An 18,376-nucleotide genomic window follows, 5' to 3' on the forward strand; every position below is an offset into this window, starting at 1 on the left:
TCACTTGGCCTTCAGATCAGCCACTTCCCATCTCTTAGGATATCAATTTTTCTGACTTGCTTTGTCCTGATTGGTTAAGAAAGAGGCCTCCAAGTTCTTGAATGACAGTCTCTTCCCTTCGCATGCCTGACCCATCACAGATAAGAGCAAGGGGCCCTGAGAAGCCAAGCTCGTCCCTGGCACTGAGAACGGTCTGCAGGCTGCTGCTGCAGGCTGCCCTGTGCCCAAGCTCCCAGCCTGCCAACTCTGGCACTCTGCTTCCCTAAGTAGTCCTGGCCTGGGGTGGTCAGACCCTGAGGCTCAGTGACCTCTGCATGACCATGTGATCCCTGGCTTTGTGGGGGTTCAGGGCCCTTTCCTGTAGGGCCATCTGGCACATGGACATCCCTGTGCACCCTTCTTTTGTATGACTGAGAGAAGGGCTCGGTTTTTCCTTCTCTCAGGCAGGATGGGAGACTCTGCCCTGCATATCTCTAAAACAGGAGAAAGACCAGCTTCCCAGGGGGGCCTCCAGCGGAACAAAAGTCAGCCGCTTGCTCTGTGTCTGCGCCTGTCCCTCTTTCCCCAGATGGAGGGGAAGAGAGGAGAGAGGCACAGAAGACAGGTGCAGCCAGGGGGTGAGGGAGAGCCTGGAGGCGCAGGATGGAAGATGGAGGTGGTGGCGAAACTGCTTTCCTCCTCCCTGGGGTCGGCAGCGATTCATCCACAGGCGCCTTTTTCCACTGAAATGTGAGCGTGGCCAGTGTAGCGCTGCCCTCGCGGCCGTGGCGCCTCTGGTGTGCGCCTGTGTGTGCTGCTGCCGCTGTCATCGCAGATGCACCCCAGCTGTCACTCCTCGCTCGGCTCTGGCTCGCTGCTCGCGCACACGCGCGCGCTCTCCTCCCTCGCCCCTTTCTTCCCTTTCTCCTCTCTCTCTCCCTCCATCCCTCTCTTTCCTTCTCAGTTTGTGACTGACCCAGCAGCCCCTTCCCCTGTCTGCCTCAAGCAGTCCACCTCCTGGTGCTGTGTGCTGTGTGCCAGCCGCTGCTCCCGCTGAGTGGAGACTCTGGCACCAGTGCCCACTGCGCTCTGCCTGCCGGTGGTGTCTGGATTTCTCTAGGAATCCCAGGAGGGTCTTACTGGAGGGTCGAGAGCCACCTGATTGAAGGCGTTTGCGGTCAGAGTAAAGACGGGTGAGTGCTGAGTGGCTGGTAGAAAGGAATGGAGGGTTGGTGGGGACAGGGGGTGGTCGGGGCATGGGAAGTGGGGACCGGCCATCTCTGCCCTGCAGGAATAGCTGCAGTTGCTTCCTACCTGCGGGCAATCGCTGGGGCCGAAGAAGCTGCTCGGGCTTAGGCACCTGAGCATCCCAAAGGTGCACGACACTGGGCACTCTGAGCCCACAGTGCTGGGGACAAGAGCTGTGGATTCTGCTGGGAAGTGGGGAGGAGGGCAGCGCTGGCGCCAGATGACAGTCCCGGGTGGCATAGAAACCGGTCCCTGCAGCATGGGAGAAGCAGCCAACAGCCTTGTGCTGTCATTCTGCCCGGCTCTGCACAGACAGCCCCAAGAAACTCGGGGGTCATGGGAAGCGGTTGGGATGGCAGCCAGGTGCTGGGACAGGGCCAGGTCAGAGGAAGGCTTGGGGTGGAGGGTGGCAGGGTGCAGGGCCTGGATGTCAGAGGCATAGGCACAGACCCAGGGCCTGAGCCTCCCTATAGCTTGCCTGCAGGTGGCTGTCCTTGGACAAGGGTGTGGAGGAACCCTCCCCCAGACGAGCATGGGTCCACTCAGCTGTGCATGAAGCCTGCCTGGTGAGGGTGAGGCTGGGAGTGGGCAAGAGAGAGGAGTATCGCAGCCCTTCCCTGCTAGCCCAAGGGCAAGACAGGAGAGCCAGACCTGCGAGAACCTGCTGGGGTGTCCCGCAGCTGTGCACCCAGCCGTCCATCTGCAAACGGGTCAGGGAGCCTTAGTGACGGCTGGGCAGTGAGCTTGGGTGGGGGGTACACAGCGGGGCCAGGCTTGCCTGGCTTCTTCACCCAAGCAGGGGGCATGGACACCCTCAGTAGAGCGGGACAGTTGCTGTCAATCCCCCAGGCCCATCTGGACAGTGCTGGAGAGAGGAGTAGCCTGACCAGGAGTCCCTGCACCTCCCCGCAGGTCTGGGGCTGGGTTCCAGTTGGCAGCCGTCTCTGCCCCACCCCCAAGCTGTCCACATTTCTGGGGGGTGTTGGCACCCGGCTGTCAGGGCTACTTGGGCAGGGCCTCTTTGTGACTCAGATGACACCCCTGCAGCTTAGATAACTGCCTCAGGTGGGGGCGGGGAGGGATCCGAGCACGTGGAGCTGAGGCGGGGGAAGTCCAGCTGGTAGGGAAACCCGACAGCAGCTTCCGAGCTGCCAAGAAGAGCCCAGCTCTTCCCACCCCCACCTCCCCACCGGCAGAAAGAAAGTCTCAGCACTGCCAAAAGAGGGAGACCAGGAAAGCCAGGCCCGTGGGGAGGGGGAAGGAGAAAGGCTCCTTAAGCAGCCGATCTGGTGTCTCTGGGGTTTGACAGGAGCTTGTTTGGGCCCAGGAGGAGCAAACCCTGCTCCTGTTTCCCAGGCACTAGAGCCCAGGGGCCGCCTCTGGGCTGCTTGGGCCTCAGCGGGCAGTGTAGCAAGGGGGAAGGGACGGCATGTATGTGATGGTTGGGGGTGTCTGGGAGCTCTGGGGGTGGGCAGAGGAGAAAGGAGCCAGCATAGAGGCTGTCTGCCCCTCTGCTCTTCCTCATTTTTCCCCCAGCCAAGCCTCCCCTGTGCCCTGCCTGGGAACACCACCCCGAGCCCGGCCCCTGGGCCCAGTGGACACCTTAGCCTCCTTCATGTCAGGGAGCAGCTCCCATGAGGGGCCACTCAGGAGGCTTCTCTGTTCTGCTTCCCAGAGGGTCTGTTTGAGATTGGGAATATTTGACAAGGAAACGGGGGTGCAGGAGGCTGGGGGTGAGGATGGGGCATGTGTTTTAAAATGAACCAGGAGGGCATATGGCTGTTCCAAGTACAAATATAGAGATTTTAAAAACCTGGTTCCTTGTTGCCTGGGCAGCGTGTGTGATGGGGGTGATGGGCAGGTGTCCTAGAGGGCCTGGGTGCCCAGACGGGCAGCGGCGGGGGAGCCCAGCCTAGATGGCCGTGGCAGCCTCCCCTGCGTCCTGGCCACATGGAATCTCAGGCTGTCTTTGGCCCGGGGCTCTGGCTGCCCACTCTCCGGCCTCCCTCTCAGCCTTCCTGGGGTTGGCGGAAGGGCACGGCCCCTGCAGGCCCAGGGCGTGGACCCAGTCCTGGCTCTGCCTCTCTCTGGCCCTCTGCAGAGTGAAGGGGGCAGCAGAGTGGCTGCCGATGCCCCTTTTACCCCCGAGTTCTGTGACTCTTCCACGCTGAGGGGTGTGGACCCTCGACCAAGGGGAGATGCTGGGGGAGTGGGCGCACCCTAGGGCTGGCCTGATGGCCCAGGAGTCAGGAATTCAGAGGTGGAGGCCCGATGGGCATTACCTGGCTGTGTGTCTTGGATGCTTGATGTGGAGGGACAGACATGCGCAGAAGCCTGAGAGGAAGGGTGCGGACACCAGGTCTGTGGTGAGTGTGCTGGAGGTTTCTAGCTAGAGTCTGAGACTAGACTAATTAACCTCCATCTGAGGAGAAATGGAAGGGGCAGGTGCACGGAGCCGTCCAGGCTCCTGCTGTCCCAACCTAGCTCTCTGCAGTGAGTGAGTGCGTGCAGGCTGTTCCATGCTCTGAGGGGGCCGGGTGGGGTGCTAGCAGGGAGGCAGCTCCCACCCCCAGTCTCCTGGGGTGGCTACAGCCCACTCAGCTCCGCACGTGGAACCCCCTGCTCCTACTGGGGCCTCCTGCTCCCCCACGGCCTCCCCAGCCTTGGCTCCCCCAGAACAGAGCTCCGGCCTACTCCCCTCACCTCAGCACACAACCCCCAGCCAGAAAGGTTTCTGGAAAGCCCCCCCACCCTTCGTAAGATCTAGGCCTCCCAGGACTTCAAGATGGGAGGCTGGGAAGAGGAGAACCTGGCTTGCTGAGTCTCAGTCCAGCAAGTCACAAAGCCTGTTCCTTCATCAGGGCAATGGGGACAAAAACAGCTGCCTTCTCAGCTCCAGCGAGAGTGGATCAGGCAGTGCCGTGGACACTGCTGAGGACGTTCAGAGGAAAGGCGGCGTCTTCCTTTCCTACCTCTGGCTTTCCTGTACAAGTAACCCCCACGTGTAAGCAGACAGACAACTGAGTTAGGAGCCAGAGAGCTCGGACTCAGAGCCGTATGGTTCCATTTGCCTAACTTTAGGTGAGTTATTTAATGTCTGGTGCCTCAGTTTCCCCCATCTGCAAAATGATAGTAACAAGAACACTAACCTCAGAAAGTTGTTACAAGGATTAAGAAAACTACACAGGTTTGTGACTGTGGTAATCTTTTCTCTCCCCAGGTCCCAGTTAGCTTCTCAGTGGGTCCTGGAGACTCAGGGACAGGCCAGCACGGTCTCCTCGGTGGCCGTTTGCCCTGCTGAGAGGTGCCCGGCCTAGTCATATCAAACTCAAATATGCATGAAAATCGCCTGGGGATCTTGTTAAAATGCAGATTCGGACTCAGTCATTCTGGGTGGGCCCTGAGACTGCCTTTCTACAAGGCTCCCAAGCTAGACCAATGCTGCTGGTCCGTGGGCCACACTTTGAGTTGCAACGGGCTACACCCAAAGCCGCATGTTTCTGGCCCTCCAGAGTTCCTCATTTGACTGCTTTGAGCTCTCCAGCCCCATTCTCCAATCCTGGCTCTCTCTGGAAGGGAGGCGAGGGACTCCGTGGAGGCCTAGCCCCTTATCTTTGGCCTCCCTGTCTCTAGGACTGGGTTAGGAGCAGGCCCAGCATCCAGAGTGGATAAGGCCATGGGACTTGGAGATAGGAGATCTCGCTGTCCCCCATGCTGCACCCTGGGTAGGGACTTCCCTCCCAGACTGTGAATTCATTTCAGCAGCTGTCAGTGCCTGCTGCGGCAGCTGCTCTCCAAGCCTCCCAATGTAGGTCACCCCCTTTCCTTAAGGAGGCTCCACTCTTCTGGGGGTGGGAAGGGTCCTTTGGATGGAGGTGTGTTGGCAGGCAGAGGCTAAGGAACTAGGGAGTGCTGGCTGCAGCCCCACCTCTCCCTAGGAGTCCTTCTGTGGTGCCACACACATACGACTGGTGTCCCCTGCGAGCTGCGCTGTTCTTCCTGCTCTCGGGAAGGCCCTGGTGTCCAAGCCCAAGGGACCCAGGGAGGCAGGATTAGCTGCTGAGAGCACAGGGCATATCCGCATGGACCTGGGGGCCTTGTTTTCATCACATTTCTCTAAACAATACCAGGATCAACAGTGTCCTGCCACCTTGCAAGACAGCGCCTGTGGGTCTGCATTGTGGGGACTGGCCTGACTTGTGCAGGTGACATCCCATTCGAGGCTGGAGATGGGACCTCCAACCTGCACAAGAGGCCACCTTCACCAGCCTGTTTGCTGGTTAACCCCTGGGCTCACAGTGTGGGAGGCACTGAGGGGCGGGAAAGGGTGCAGTGGGATGCAAAGAGGAGCCTATCCAGGGGAGGCAGAAGCCTCGGGTGGAGACTGGCCCGAGCTTGGGTGGGAGGGCTTCTCCACTACCCATCTGCCTGCAGCAAGCTGGAAGGAGTGGGAGCAGACACCTAGATGGGGAATCCAGCCTCAACATGGGCCCGGAGCAGAGGAGGTGTCTCATGGGTTAGGGACTGCCCTGCAGGGGTTCTCTCTAGACCTTAGTTCCAGGCTGGAGGTGGCTTACACATCGTCTGCTGGGGGCATTTGGGAACTTAGAGGCATCTCACTCAGCTGCCTGAGTGTTGGCATTTGAGAAGTGCTGGAGTGCTGCCAGCAAGGTGCGTGTGTGCATGTGTGCAAGCATGCAGGCACATGTATGTTAGCACATGCCTAGCTGCACAGCTCTCTGTGGGTGTGTGTTTGCATCACGTGCTGTGTACAGAGCTCCAAGCACAGGTCTGGGAAGCCTCTGTGCACATATAAGTATCTCCCTGAAAGGGCCACTGCTGGGTGACAGTCACCAGGGAGTGATGAGCAGCCTGGCTCTGAAACCTGCAATCCAGTCCTGGACTTACCATGTGACCTTGGGCAAGTGATCAACATCTCTGTGTCTTGGGTGGCCGTGGACTGTGAGCTCTTGATATGGATATTCTTCACTGAGTAAGAGAGATTATGCTGCAGGTCAGGGCTCGAGGGACCGACAGCGTGGACGCTGCTGTTTGAAGGCAGGCCTGTGAGGGTTGTAGGTGTGGGGCAGAAATACACAGACTCCACAGGCCCGGGCTGCTCAGGAATGAGAAGTAACCTCACAGGTGAGGTTGGTGGGATCGGGAAAGAAAGCCGTCACATAGACCTGCTGCTGACACCCCTCTCCCTTGGAGGGAGGAACTGCTGCTCCCTCACGCCTGTCCTGGGCTCAAGTCCAAGCTAGGAGCAGGAGCCTCTGCCTGAATTTCCATGGTGATGTGCACTGGGTGTGTCAACTCTCTTCCCTTCACTAGATTGATCCTCATACAAATTCCACCAAGCAGGTATTGCGGTCACCATTTCTAGACATAAAGAAGCTGAGGCCCCGAGGGTTTAAGCAGTTTGTTTAAAGAACTGGCCGGAGATTTGGACCCAGAGCCCCCACCCCTGCCAACTGGCACCAGGAGCCCACTGCAGCCTGGCCTTGAGACAGTGGTTAGAGAACCATGACAGCGCCACACTCAGGGGCTCCTCCACCCCTCATGCCAGGGACGTGGGTCCACCTGAGGGCTGCATGGGCACCTGGGCTGCCTGCGATCCCACATCTGTGCCCAGTCTTGTGACCCCCCTGCCAACGCCTGCAGGGCCCTCGGCGGACTGGCACCCTCGCTGTGTGGGGGAAGGGGAGGAAAGACAGCCGAGAGGGCAGCGCTCCGCTCCTCAGCAGGCTGCCCTTGCCGGGGGCAGAGCCGACTGTCCTGTTCTAACTGAGCACTGCTGTGGCCGCCTGAGGAGCACCCAAGGAGGGAGGGGCCGAGGGGAGCAGAGGGGAGAAGATGGGGGCAACAGGGTTTGCAGCAGAACCCTAATGCCCGAGGGGAAACCTGCACAGACAGGCCAAGATTCTGGGCTCAGCACTGAAGCTTCTCAGCAGCTCCCTCCACCTCTGGGCCTGCCTTTTTCACTCTGATATTGTCTCCTGGGCTCCCAGAATTACATAGGCCCATGGGGGCAGGGAGAGGGAGGCTGCAACCAGGAATCACCCAGCAACAAATCTGGCAACCAAGGAAGGTCAGAGGCTGGGAGCCGCCTGGAGCGGTGGGCTGATGCAGGGAGCCCGTGGAGGGCAAAGGAGAGGGGTGCGGGCATCCTCCCTCCCTCCCCGTCCCCGCCCCCGCCAGCTGCAGCAGGTAAACACATGCCAGTCCCCTGTCCCCCTCTCTGATGGGCTGGCAGCCTGGGCCTCCCATCTGGAAGGAAGTGGAGACCCCAGCACACAGCCTGTGTCCCAGTTGGGAGACACTGGGGGGCAGACCCTAGAAAGGGTAAGAGCCCCCTTGTCCGCTCTGAAGGAAGCCTGCTCCTGCACCCTGGCCGCCTCAGCGCCCCTGCTCTGCGATCTCACCTCTCCTTGTGTCCCTGTCTCTTCCTAGCAGCTGCCACAGCATGAACCCCTGAGCTGATGAGTCTTATTATAGCCTGGCTGGCGGAAGACAGAGTGCTGCTATTCACCTCTGCGTGGGCGTCGGCGGTGCAGGGGGGAGCGGCAGGCCATCCAGCGGCTCACACCCTACGCGGCTGCAGCTGCCAAGGGCCTGGCCCCTGCCTCCCTCGGGCCATGGTGAGCTGTGGTGAGGCTGGAGAAACTGGGACCCAGGTGAGGGGAGGCTCCGGGGACAAGTGACAGTTGTGGCCTGTGACCTCACTCTGCTCACTTTGGAGACGACCTCAGTTTTTCCACCCATAACTCAAGGAATGCCCAAATGGGAGACCAGGTTGCCATGAAAACATCTGAGTGATCAACATACTCGAGAGGCAACAAGAAGGCAGATGAGGCTGGGTGGGCACGCGGGTGCACCCCCAGCTTTGCAGCACTGTGCCTGACCCTCGGGCTCCTGGAAAGCCGAAGCCTGCCCTGCCCCCACCCCAGGGGGTTGAAGGCTTCCTGGCTCCTCTTCTTCCCCCCACCCAGGGAATCATAACTGAGAGGAACAGGAGAGGACATGAGGAGTGTAAAGAGACACCCGGGCCCTCTCCCTAACCCCTGGGCTGGAACGGGGCTCCCACGCCTGCCTGCGCTCAGTGCTTCTCCCTCCCTCAGGACTGACGGGCGGCGCACCAGGGGCTCCTCTCTCCCCAGAACGACAGGGCCCGGAGAGCCGTGGGCCTCACCATGCTGGCACCAGGCAGCAGCCCTGAGCAGAGGGGCAGGCTTGCCCTGCAGTGGACGCAGGTCTCCTGTGAGTACATCCCTGGCCCCGGAGGAGGGTGTGGATGGGGTGGGGGTGCCGAGGTGACTGTAGGTAGCGCCATATGAAGCCTTAGCAACACTTAGGCTGCAGGGAGGCCTAGGCCAGATCTTCCTGGGATACCTGAGGCTATGTTCTGGGAAGCCAGGGTCATGCCCATGGGGACAGCATCCTTGCCAGTCAGTCACCGCTGAGTGCTGAGTGGTCAGACCTGGAGTTGGAGGCCACGACAGTTGTTCTACCTCCCCCAGGTAAGTCTCTGTGACCTTGCTGGGGCCCCCGATAAGAGAAGAGCTCTGCTGGAACGCAGGCCTGCTGAGTCTTAAGCAGCCTCACTGGTGTCACCTGAGCTTGTCAGCCTGTTTCACAGACTGCGGCCAGCCCTTTTGCTCCCATGGGGAACTGTCCCCTCGGCTGGGCTCGGCCAGGAGCTGGGTCAGCTTGGAGGTGTCTCTTATGCTCCTTATGCCTCTGCTTTCCCAACTCTCAGTAGAGGACCTAGTGGGCTCGTGGGATGCAGTGCTGGAAGAGACTTTGGGGAGTGGGTCCAACCCCTCCTGCATATAGGCAGACTGAGCCGTCCATTTACCAAAAAGAGGAGGAAGCGTGAATGAAGGCAGTGCTTGTCAGCTGTCAGGGTGAAAGGAGTGCTGAGAATTCTCTTTATATGTGGCAAAGGGACAAGGTCAGCAAGGGCTGGTCTGCCCAAGGCTACACGGTGGCAGGGAGGTCCCGCCTGACTTCCTGCTGGGGCCAGCCCTGTGATCCAACGCCCAGCACGGGCAGCCTGAATTATTCACCACGTGAGAGAGGCTGGCCCCCGAGTGACTCAGATCTCCTTTCAACCTCATTCTAGCATCACTAAACACCTCGCAATACGGGATTATGTTTTCTTGTCACTGGAGCTTTTATGCCACCCTGGTCTCCAGGGGGGTCGGTGTGGGGGCAGGGAGTTGCCCTTCCGCAGCGGCTCTCTTGGCCTGCTGTCAGGCCCTTCTCTGGGAGGGGCGAGCGGCTTCTGGTGATGCAGATCCTTCTGAGAGGGAGCTGAATGGGTTGGATTTTATTTCCTGGGGAAAGTCAAGTCTGAAGAATGCTGATTTTCAAATGGCTTGGGGTGGTGGTATGGGGCTGGCTGATCTGGTAGCAGACGGGCTCAGAGGGGTGAGAGGGTGAGCGGAGACGTGAGGTAACCCAAGATGGCCAGAAAAAGGGTCTCCAGTGGCTTCCATGGCTGTGCCTGTGCTCACTTCTCACCAAGAACAGCGAGGCTCGCTGTTAGGCTGCAGGGAGGCCTAGGCCAGATCTAGCCACGTGTCAGCTGTCAGCTGTCATTGATCGTCCAGGCAGGGAAGGGGAGAGTCTCATCCTATTCCTTCAAGCTCCACCCTTTGGGACACCAGACACCCAGAACCCTACTGGACAAGACTCAAGGCTGTTCAGACCCAGCTCACAGCCCATCGGCTGGTCCCAGGACAGCCAGGTCCCAGGTCCCAGGTCCCAGGTCGGGGTGGGCCGATGGGCTGTGAGCTGGATCTGAACTTCTCCATCAGTTCTCTGGCTGAGATCTTTTCTCTAGGCTGGGTGGAACTGACCTTGGCTGGGCTGACCTGGTGGGGCTGAACTATTTTGAATTCTTCCCAGTTCTCTTTCACGATGAGCAGGATTCTCTGCTACTCAGGAGGACACTTAGGGGTTTCTGAGGCCACTATTGGAAAGGGCTGCTGCACAATGGAAGGCACTGCTCTGATGTGATTGTTCCCTGAGGGTCACTTCTCCCAGGCCTACGGACGGGACCCCACGCTCGCTATGAAGAAGGGTCTTGGGCAAAAGATGGGACCAGGAAAGGAATTCTGTTAATTGGGCCTTTATGCAGGAATGCTGCCCTATAGCCCCTAGGAACAGAAGCCCAAGCTGAGAGCCTGGGTGGCTTTAGGGCGGGGGTTAATGTGGAATGTGTCCTGGGTCCCATGATTTGTCAGTGTTGAAGTGGGTTTGTGCATCTTAGCCTGTCTCTCCCACAGTGGGACCCTAGGTGCACAGCCTGGGCTCTAAATCCTCATGCCAAGTTGCTAGTGTCATCACGGGTGTGGGGTTCATGGAAACAGAACAGCACTTGGGAAGCTGTGAAGGACAGGGCTAGGAGAGCTGTTTTGTGCTCTCGCCTTTCCATACACAGCTCCAGAGTTGGGGTGGGCCACAGAGGGGAGGGAGCCAGCAGCCTGGCCATTTTCCTTGGGAAAGAGAAACTTTGTCCCGGCAGTGACACTGGGAGAGGGCATGGGAGCAGGCTTCTCTGACAACCTTATCTCCTTTATCGTGTCAACATCCATGGTGTCAATGGGACCCAAACTCCCCAGGAGATGACTGTGGGAGGCCCTGTGAGCTTCCTATCACTGTGCCCCAGCATGGCTTGTCCTGTGGGAGGCCCTGTGAGCTTCCTATCACTGTGCACCAGCATGGCTTGTCCTCTGGGCTCTGGCTGAGTCTGCAGGGTCACTCTCCACTCAAGTGCTTTCTCTGCCAGATGTGTGGCAAGGCAGGGCGCCCTGCAGACACTGTGTGATGTCCATTAATATGGAAATGGCTTTGGATTTGTTAATTATCCTTTTATGTGGTTAATAAATGTTTATGCATTGATTGTGGCTTGTGCCAAAGGAGATAAAGCCAAGAGCCTGTTATGAGCTAGAAAGGAGAGAAGAGAAGCAGGAGGTGGTGACCTGTCCTATTGCTTTCTTTCCCCCGTCTGTGCCTCCCACCAAGGGATCACCTGCTGGATCGCCCTGTATGCTGTGGAGGCCCTCCCCACCTGCCCTTTCTCCTGCAAGTGTGACAGCCGCAGCCTGGAGGTTGACTGCAGTGGCCTAGGCCTCACCACGGTGCCCCCAGATGTGCCCGCGGCCACCCGAACCCTCTTGCTCTTGAACAATAAGCTGAGTGCCCTGCCAAGCTGGGCTTTTGCCAACCTGTCCAGCCTGCAGCGGTTGGACCTGTCCAACAACTTCCTGGACCAGCTGCCCCACTCCATTTTCGGGGACCTGACGAATCTGACTGAGCTGCAGCTGCGCAATAACAGCATCAGGACCCTGGACAGGGACCTACTGCGGCACTCGCCGCTGCTCCGCCACCTGGACCTGTCCATCAACGGCCTGGCCCAGTTGCCCCCTGGCCTTTTCGACGGGCTCCTGGCTCTGCGCTCCCTCTCGCTTCGCTCCAACCGTCTGCAGAGTCTGGACCGGCTGACATTTGAACCCCTAGCGAACCTGCAGCTGCTGCAGGTGGGGGATAACCCCTGGGAGTGTGACTGTAACCTGCGTGAGTTCAAACACTGGATGGAGTGGTTCTCCTACCGAGGTGAGCACAGCCGGCCCTGCTGGGGCTCGAGGGATTGGGACAATCACCTCTGGCCCCACACTTTCCTCCTGGCGGCTGGGTGCTGACTCAGAGAGCAGGCCAGGGGAAAGAAGGGGGCGACCCTGCCTCTGTGCCAGCTCGGCTAGAAAAGTCACAAGCCTCCCCTCAGATGAGCCATCACCCTTCCTGCCAATGGGAGAGAGGCTGGTGCTGCTCCCTCCACCCCCACCCTCCCCTCCCTGCTCTGCATCCCCTCCCCCAGCCAGTTCCCCGCTTTCTCCTAGGGGGACTCACTGAACTGGATCTCCCTTTCTTAGGTTACATAAGGGAAGTAAAGACACCTGGGCTTTGTATCCCACCAGGTTTGCCTGTGGGCTTCCCCAGTGTGGTAGAAGGAGGGAGAAAAACAGCTCTTCTTCTGAGGAATACAGCCGTGTCTTAAACATCTCCCCTTACATGAGAGGGGAATAGAATGAATCCTCAGTGAAACCAAATCCTCCTTTTGGTGACAGTGCCAACTTTCTCTCCCAAGTTTTGTTATCCAAACTTTAAGAAGAAGTCAAACGGGTTAGGTTTTACTTTCTTCCCTTCCCCTTGTCTTTAATATGGGGAAGTGCTGTAATGACCTATGACATGGTCACATGACATGGGAGAGGAGGGTGCGCAAGACGGTGGTGAGGACGGCCAGGTCTGCGTCTGAATTTGGGCTCTGCCACCTGCTAGCTGTGTGATCTTGAGAAGCTGGTTACCCTCTCGCTGTGGCAGGGCCTTGTCTGTAAAGTGGGAAGGAAACAGTATCTATTTCTTAGGGTCATCGTGAGAATTAAATGCGGCAGTGCACGGAACATGGCTTGAGAGGTGCCCAGCACAAAGAAGATGCTCAATGAATGTTTGCTGAGCCAACGAATCAATATTTAAGTCATGAAAATAATGCCAATGCTTTTTGTTAAAGTCTTACTACTTTCATTTCATCTCCAGCCACAATTTCAATTATTTCCATGAAATTCTCCTCTGTTAGTTAATTAAAAATGTTTTACGAACTATAAAGTGCCACAAAATGTTAGTCACTGTGATAACTTCTCCCATTTTCATGAGGGGGGAAATAATGATTACTACTTACATAGTTTCCAGTTTACCAATGTCTTTTCATGTACATGATTTTAAACCTTACAGCAGCTAATTGAGATAGACCTTCTTATTTTACAGCTAAGAAAACTAAAACTCATAAGTAATTAAATAAATTAAATAATTTTCACAAGATGACACAGCCAGGATTCAACCTTGGGTCTTCCGAGCAGGGAAATGAGGCTGCATCTCCCTGTCAGCACCCAGCTTTGCGTCCCCAGGCAGCACTGATACATGTTCCTGGGATGGAGGTTTGCTGCAGGCCACCCAGGCATCGGCCGCACAGGGGAACTAGGTCAGGTGTCTTCAGACCCTCCTCTCCTATGGTCGTCGGGAACTGAATTCCCAGCACAAAAAGGCATGCCATGAGAATGTGCGTTTTTCAGACTTTTTCCAGAGCAGAGTTGCTTTCAACCTTGCATTTCTTAAAAACAAAATCCTGGAATATTTCCTTCGGCATCCCCGGGAAAGATTGATGCCTGTTGTATGAGGAGACTTGTGGCAGATGGGCTACAGAGGGAGCTGCCAGTGACGGAGTGGCTGCAGCCTGCGTCTTTTCAGCAGGAGGTCTAGTGCCTGCATCTAGATTTCACTGGAAGCTGAAAGAGGGCCAGAATCCAACTTTCACTTCCTAGGGGACGTCTAGACAGATTATTGTCCTCAGCCACCCTCTCTCTCACCCTACCCCTGTCCTGCATCTGTGTCTCCCTATGTCCAAGCCAGGCTCCACCATCATCATGAAGACATCCTGGCCAGCCCGTGCGCCCATGTGCCCACACCTCCTCATCAACACCAGCCTCCTCTCCTTGGCCTCATGTGCCTCCGGGATTCCCCCTCCAGATGCCTTTGTACTCACAGGGCTGTGGTTAGGGCACTGATGGGGCCATTGGATTGCTCCTAAGGAGGGAAAGGAGAACATTCCTGCCCAACTCTTTTCCTCCCTACACCAAGAAGGGAGCTGCCCATTCTTAGGCAACCAAAAGGTCTTGCACGGAGGGGCAGTGGCACAGGCAGTGGGTTTTGACGGCTGTCCTTTCAGTGAGAGGTAAGAACCCTGGAAGGATAAGATGCTGTGTTGAGAACGGTATCCTGGGCTCACAGACAGGTGACGAGCAGGCAGATTCGGGGGCAGAGAGTGTGGCAGGGACGCTCAGCTCTCTAATGACAGCCCTTTCCTGGGAACCTCCCCACGTCAGCACTGCCCTACTCTGTGGGTCAGTTTGGCCCGGGAGAGGACAGGCCGGATGGAAGTGGCTGCATGCTTCTCTATAAAATGGGAATAAAGACAATATCCATTTCACATGGCTTCTGCGAGGATGAAATGGCACGATATACGTAACTCACTGTGGACTTGGCTCAATCAATGCTGTTTTCCCTCCTCCGCTTCCTCTTCTATAGATGGTGATTCCAGGATTGACTACATTGCTGATAAAAACTACCTTCTGGGGCTTCCGTTTTGGGGAGGTGGGGACGGGGAGAGGGAGTGCGAGTTCTGGATGCCTGGTCAGCCCCTCTTTTTTTCTTCTGCATGCAGGGGGGCGCTTGGACCAGCTTGCCTGCACCCTGCCCAAGGAGCTGAGGGGGAAGGACATGCGGATGGTCCCCATGGAGATGTTCAACTACTGCTCCCAGCTGGAGGACGAGAATAGCTCAGCTGGGCTGGATATTCCTGGGCCACCCTGCACCAAGGCCAGTCCAGAGCCCGCTAAGCCCAAGCCCGGGGCTGAGCCAGAGCCGGAGCCCAGCACAGCCTGCCCACAGAAGCAGAGGCACCGGCCGGCGAGCGTGAGGCGAGCCATGGGCACGGTGATCATCGCGGGGGTCGTGTGCGGCATCGTCTGCATCATGATGGTGGTGGCCGCTGCCTATGGCTGCATCTACGCCTCCCTCATGGCCAAGTACCACCGGGAGCTCAAAAAGCGCCAGCCCCTGATGGGGGACCCCGAGGGCGAGCACGAGGACCAGAAGCAGATCTCTTCTGTGGCCTGAGCGCCCGCCCCCACCCGGCCAGGTAGGAAGGGCGGGGAGAGCACAAGGCATTGCTCAGCCACAGCCCCCACCTTGACCCGGCGCTGGCCATTGCCTCCCCCAGTCCACTCTCCTCCCTGCCCTCCAGCAGACAAGCCACAGCGGGTTCTCTCCCTGCACTTTCGAGGCTCCCTGAAAGCCACCGTGCTGGGGGCTCCTGCTGATGCGCCTCTGTGGGCCAGCAAATCTTTGGAACATCTGGGGAATCTCCCTAAGCTCTGGCCACAGCAAAGCAAGGAGGTGTGTGCAAGAGGAGGCTTCCGGACTGGGCATTCCCCTGTCGCCCTTCCTGCCCTGGGGTGGCCATAGCTGGTGACTCTTCCTACCTTGCTGGTCCCACCTCACCTGCACTGAGGGGTTGGGGAGGGAGGGATCTGAGGGATGAAGGTAGATTTCTGAGACTCTCTCCTAAGCCAGAAAGACGTTTTTAACACCTCTGCAGTGTGAAAGCTGGTCCAGCTCTACAACTGTTGGTACCAATGTGCAAACACACCAGCCCTGCCATCGGGACCCAGCACTCAGAAACACCATACACCCCTGGCCGATGCCATCGTGCCCCTGGATCTGCTATAGGCCACACTGACCACATGCTCCTGCATTCGCTAATTCACTCACACACCCATTGCATCACCAGTGCAGTCACATAGATTGAAAGAACACACACACACACACGCACATGCACGCACACACACACTCACACGGTCACATGGAGACCCAGGCTATGGGCACTCGGACAGCAGAGACATGCTGTTCCCCCGGGGGTCTCCCTGAGATCACAGAGCCTCTCGCTTGCTCACTGCAATCTTCTCAAGTCAACAGCAGGAAGGAACTCAACCAGTAACACCAGGATCCTTTGAGATCCTCTAAAGTGGGCCAAAGTGGTGCCACTGGAGGAGACCTCCTGTCACCATGGTAACCCTCTCACACCTCTCCTGCTGGGCTTTCCTGGGACACCACCCAGGGGCCTGGAGCTGCTCCATGTGTGCATGGCGGCCTCCTGAGAACCCAGCCACACACCACTGGTGTTGCCTCGGTCCTGCCCACGCACCTCACAGCACCAGGCCCTGTGGGGCCCCCACCGATTCCTCCACAGCCTGCAGCCTGGCACCACGACTCTGTGCCTCTCACCCTCCATCTTCAGTACTCCTGGCCTGTGATTTCAGGGCTGGGACTTGGTGGTGCTTTGCCATTGGTGGCACCCTCTGGGGAAAGCAGGTGGCAGGCAGAGAACACGGTGGCTCCCCTGAGGCTCACTGCCTGCCAGCTTATCGCAGACAGAGCCCAGGAGCGGGAGGGGGTGGCCACATGCTGCCCAGAGGCTCCCAGGATGGGGCCTCTGTTCCTGGGCTTTGTCTGCTCAGTGTGGCTCCCTAGAGCACTTCCTTGCACCCAGGCAGGGGCCAAACCAGAGAGTGGGTGGGGAGCCTGTCTGGGACGGAGCCACCTGCTGCAAGGCAGTGCAGGTTTTCCAGGTTACCTGTCCCCCTCCCTAGCTCCGCCCCTCCTCAGAGTGTGAAGATGGTGGGTACCTAGGTGTCATGCCCTCAGGCTCAGGAGGTATCAGGCTCGACCCTGGCTCTTGGATGGAATCTCGATGGGGGCTCAGGAAGAAGCCAGCGAGAACCCTGAAGCCAAGGGTCTGAGCAGAGGGAGGTGGCAGCCCTTGCTCCTGTGCCCCGCTCCAACCCTCCCTGCTCATGCAGCAGTGGGTGGGTGAGGTGAGCTGGGGGCCTGGAGGAATGCCTGTGAGGAGGTCGGTCCTGGCAGGTGGACAGAGGACGCCTGGCATGGGCTGCTTACTGGGACCCCCGGCCGCCCTGCCGCGGCCACAGTCTTCCTTCTTTTGGCGTGCGGGCTGGTGCCAGATCTGGGGATTTTCTAAAGGGACTGGAGGGAGGGGAGGGCATTGTCAATGGTGGTATCTTTAGCCTGAGACAGAAGATTTTTAAAGGCAAAATTATATTTCTGGTTTGTTGTTTCAGAAGACCAATAAAGACTGTATTTTCCTACGTACTTCCTGGTTTCATTGGGTGGGAAGGGGACCTGGGTGCCTGGAGAGTTGCTTCCTGCCCCCATCCTCCCCAGGAGGCTGGACAAAGTGCCGGTGGCCATGACCCTGATGCGTAGAGCTCTGATGACAGATGGTGCCTCCCACCCAAGGCCAGGGCTGGGGCACTGCTGGGAGAGGGCGGAGGCCGAGTCCTGGATCGCAGTGAGGCCCTGTGGCTGGGGGCAGTGAGCTCGTGGCCTGGCAGAGCCAGGATGGTGCATTTACCCTGGCTGGACAGGCAGGTTCCTGAGCCTCAGGGCAGCTTCGCTAGGCGGCACCGATGTTTGGTGCGAAGGTGAGCTGGGGAGCCCACCGTGGCTCGTGCCCTGTGGGTGCTGCCCATCCACCCAGGCTTGACAGGAATTGGCCCTGGCAGCCAGGACAGATGGGCTCATGTGGCGAGAAGGCACTGTTTGCCCAGAGGATGCCGCTGCACAGTGGGAGGGGAGGGCAGTTGGAGGGGCCTCAGCTGACTGGGTTCTTTCAGCCTCACTGGCGGGGCTGCTGGCTGGGAGGAGGAGCCCGTTCAGGGCTTACTCAGGTGCCGGCAAACCACACTCTGGGCCTGCAGAGTGAACTCGGACTGGAGGGCTGGGGAGTGAGGCACCAAGTAGAGGGGATGAGGAAGAGCATCAGACTCTGGGACCATGAGCACGCTGCAAACCCCATTGAAGAGCGGGCTCAACGCTCGGCCCGAGAACCCCCTCCTCGGCTACATGGTTCATTAGTCTTCAGAGGCCAAGGCAGAATTTTCTCCTTCCTAGGATCTTCCTTTGGATAACAACCCAGCGAGCCAGGAGCAAACCCTAGAGGGAGATGAACCATCAGGGTCCCCCGGGAGTTCAGCTCCATTCCACGGCAGAGCTGAGGTGTCCGCCTTCCCCAGGTGGTGATAAGTGTAGGGTTGCTGCTCTCCTATAGCCCTAATAATTATAGCAGGGCCCAAGACAAGTCTTCCCGAGCCCCACTGGAGAAGCAAGAACGGGGCCCCTCCCAGGCCTGGCACAGGTCTCTGTCATGCTTACGTGTGTAATTCAAATGTCATGGTTCCCAGACAGAAGCCCTCAAAGGTCTGAAGGCTGGGCGTGTACTGAGGCTGACCTCTCAGGAGGGGAGAACTCTTGCAGCCCTGGCCGGCAGGAAGGGCCTCTGTGCAGGGGCTTGTGTACATTGCAAGTCGTGCTGGAAGAATGCCCGTCTGCTGGACAAACACTTGCCTGTTACAGCCCCATCCTGGAGCCTGACCTCATTCCTCGCCTAGGGCCTGGGGGACATGGAGAATTGAAAACAGATCCTGATCCAAAAGTTAGATCTCTGGAGATT

General features: G+C 58.1%; 2 protein-coding genes across 6 annotated transcripts in view; one reads left to right on the plus strand and one right to left on the minus strand.

The window, feature by feature from the left end:
• CACNA2D4 (calcium voltage-gated channel auxiliary subunit alpha2delta 4) overlaps window positions 1-18,376 on the minus strand; it is a 131,356-nt gene that overhangs the window by 25,632 nt on the left and 87,348 nt on the right. The window lies entirely within an intron of this gene.
• Window positions 807-17,016, plus strand: LRTM2 (leucine rich repeats and transmembrane domains 2). Of its 3 annotated transcripts, none has more exons than XM_032159295.2 (5): window positions 807-1,172; window positions 7,681-7,868; window positions 8,349-8,487; window positions 11,260-11,850; window positions 14,510-17,016. In XM_032159295.2, exons 3-5 carry the CDS (start codon window positions 8,421-8,423, stop codon window positions 14,962-14,964), a joined length of 1,113 nt encoding a protein of 370 aa, XP_032015186.1. In that variant the 5' UTR covers window positions 807-1,172; window positions 7,681-7,868; window positions 8,349-8,420; the 3' UTR covers window positions 14,965-17,016. The 3 variants fall into 3 exon arrangements, with proteins under 3 accessions (XP_032015186.1, XP_032015187.1, XP_032015185.1); XM_032159296.2 differs by having other exon boundaries at window positions 7,684-7,904; XM_032159294.2 differs by having other exon boundaries at window positions 7,684-7,868.

The sequence above is a fragment of the Hylobates moloch genome, unplaced genomic scaffold, assembly GCF_009828535.3.
Source record: "Hylobates moloch isolate HMO894 unplaced genomic scaffold, HMol_V3 SCAFFOLD_8, whole genome shotgun sequence".
In the NCBI taxonomy this organism is placed as follows: Eukaryota; Metazoa; Chordata; class Mammalia; order Primates; family Hylobatidae; genus Hylobates; species Hylobates moloch.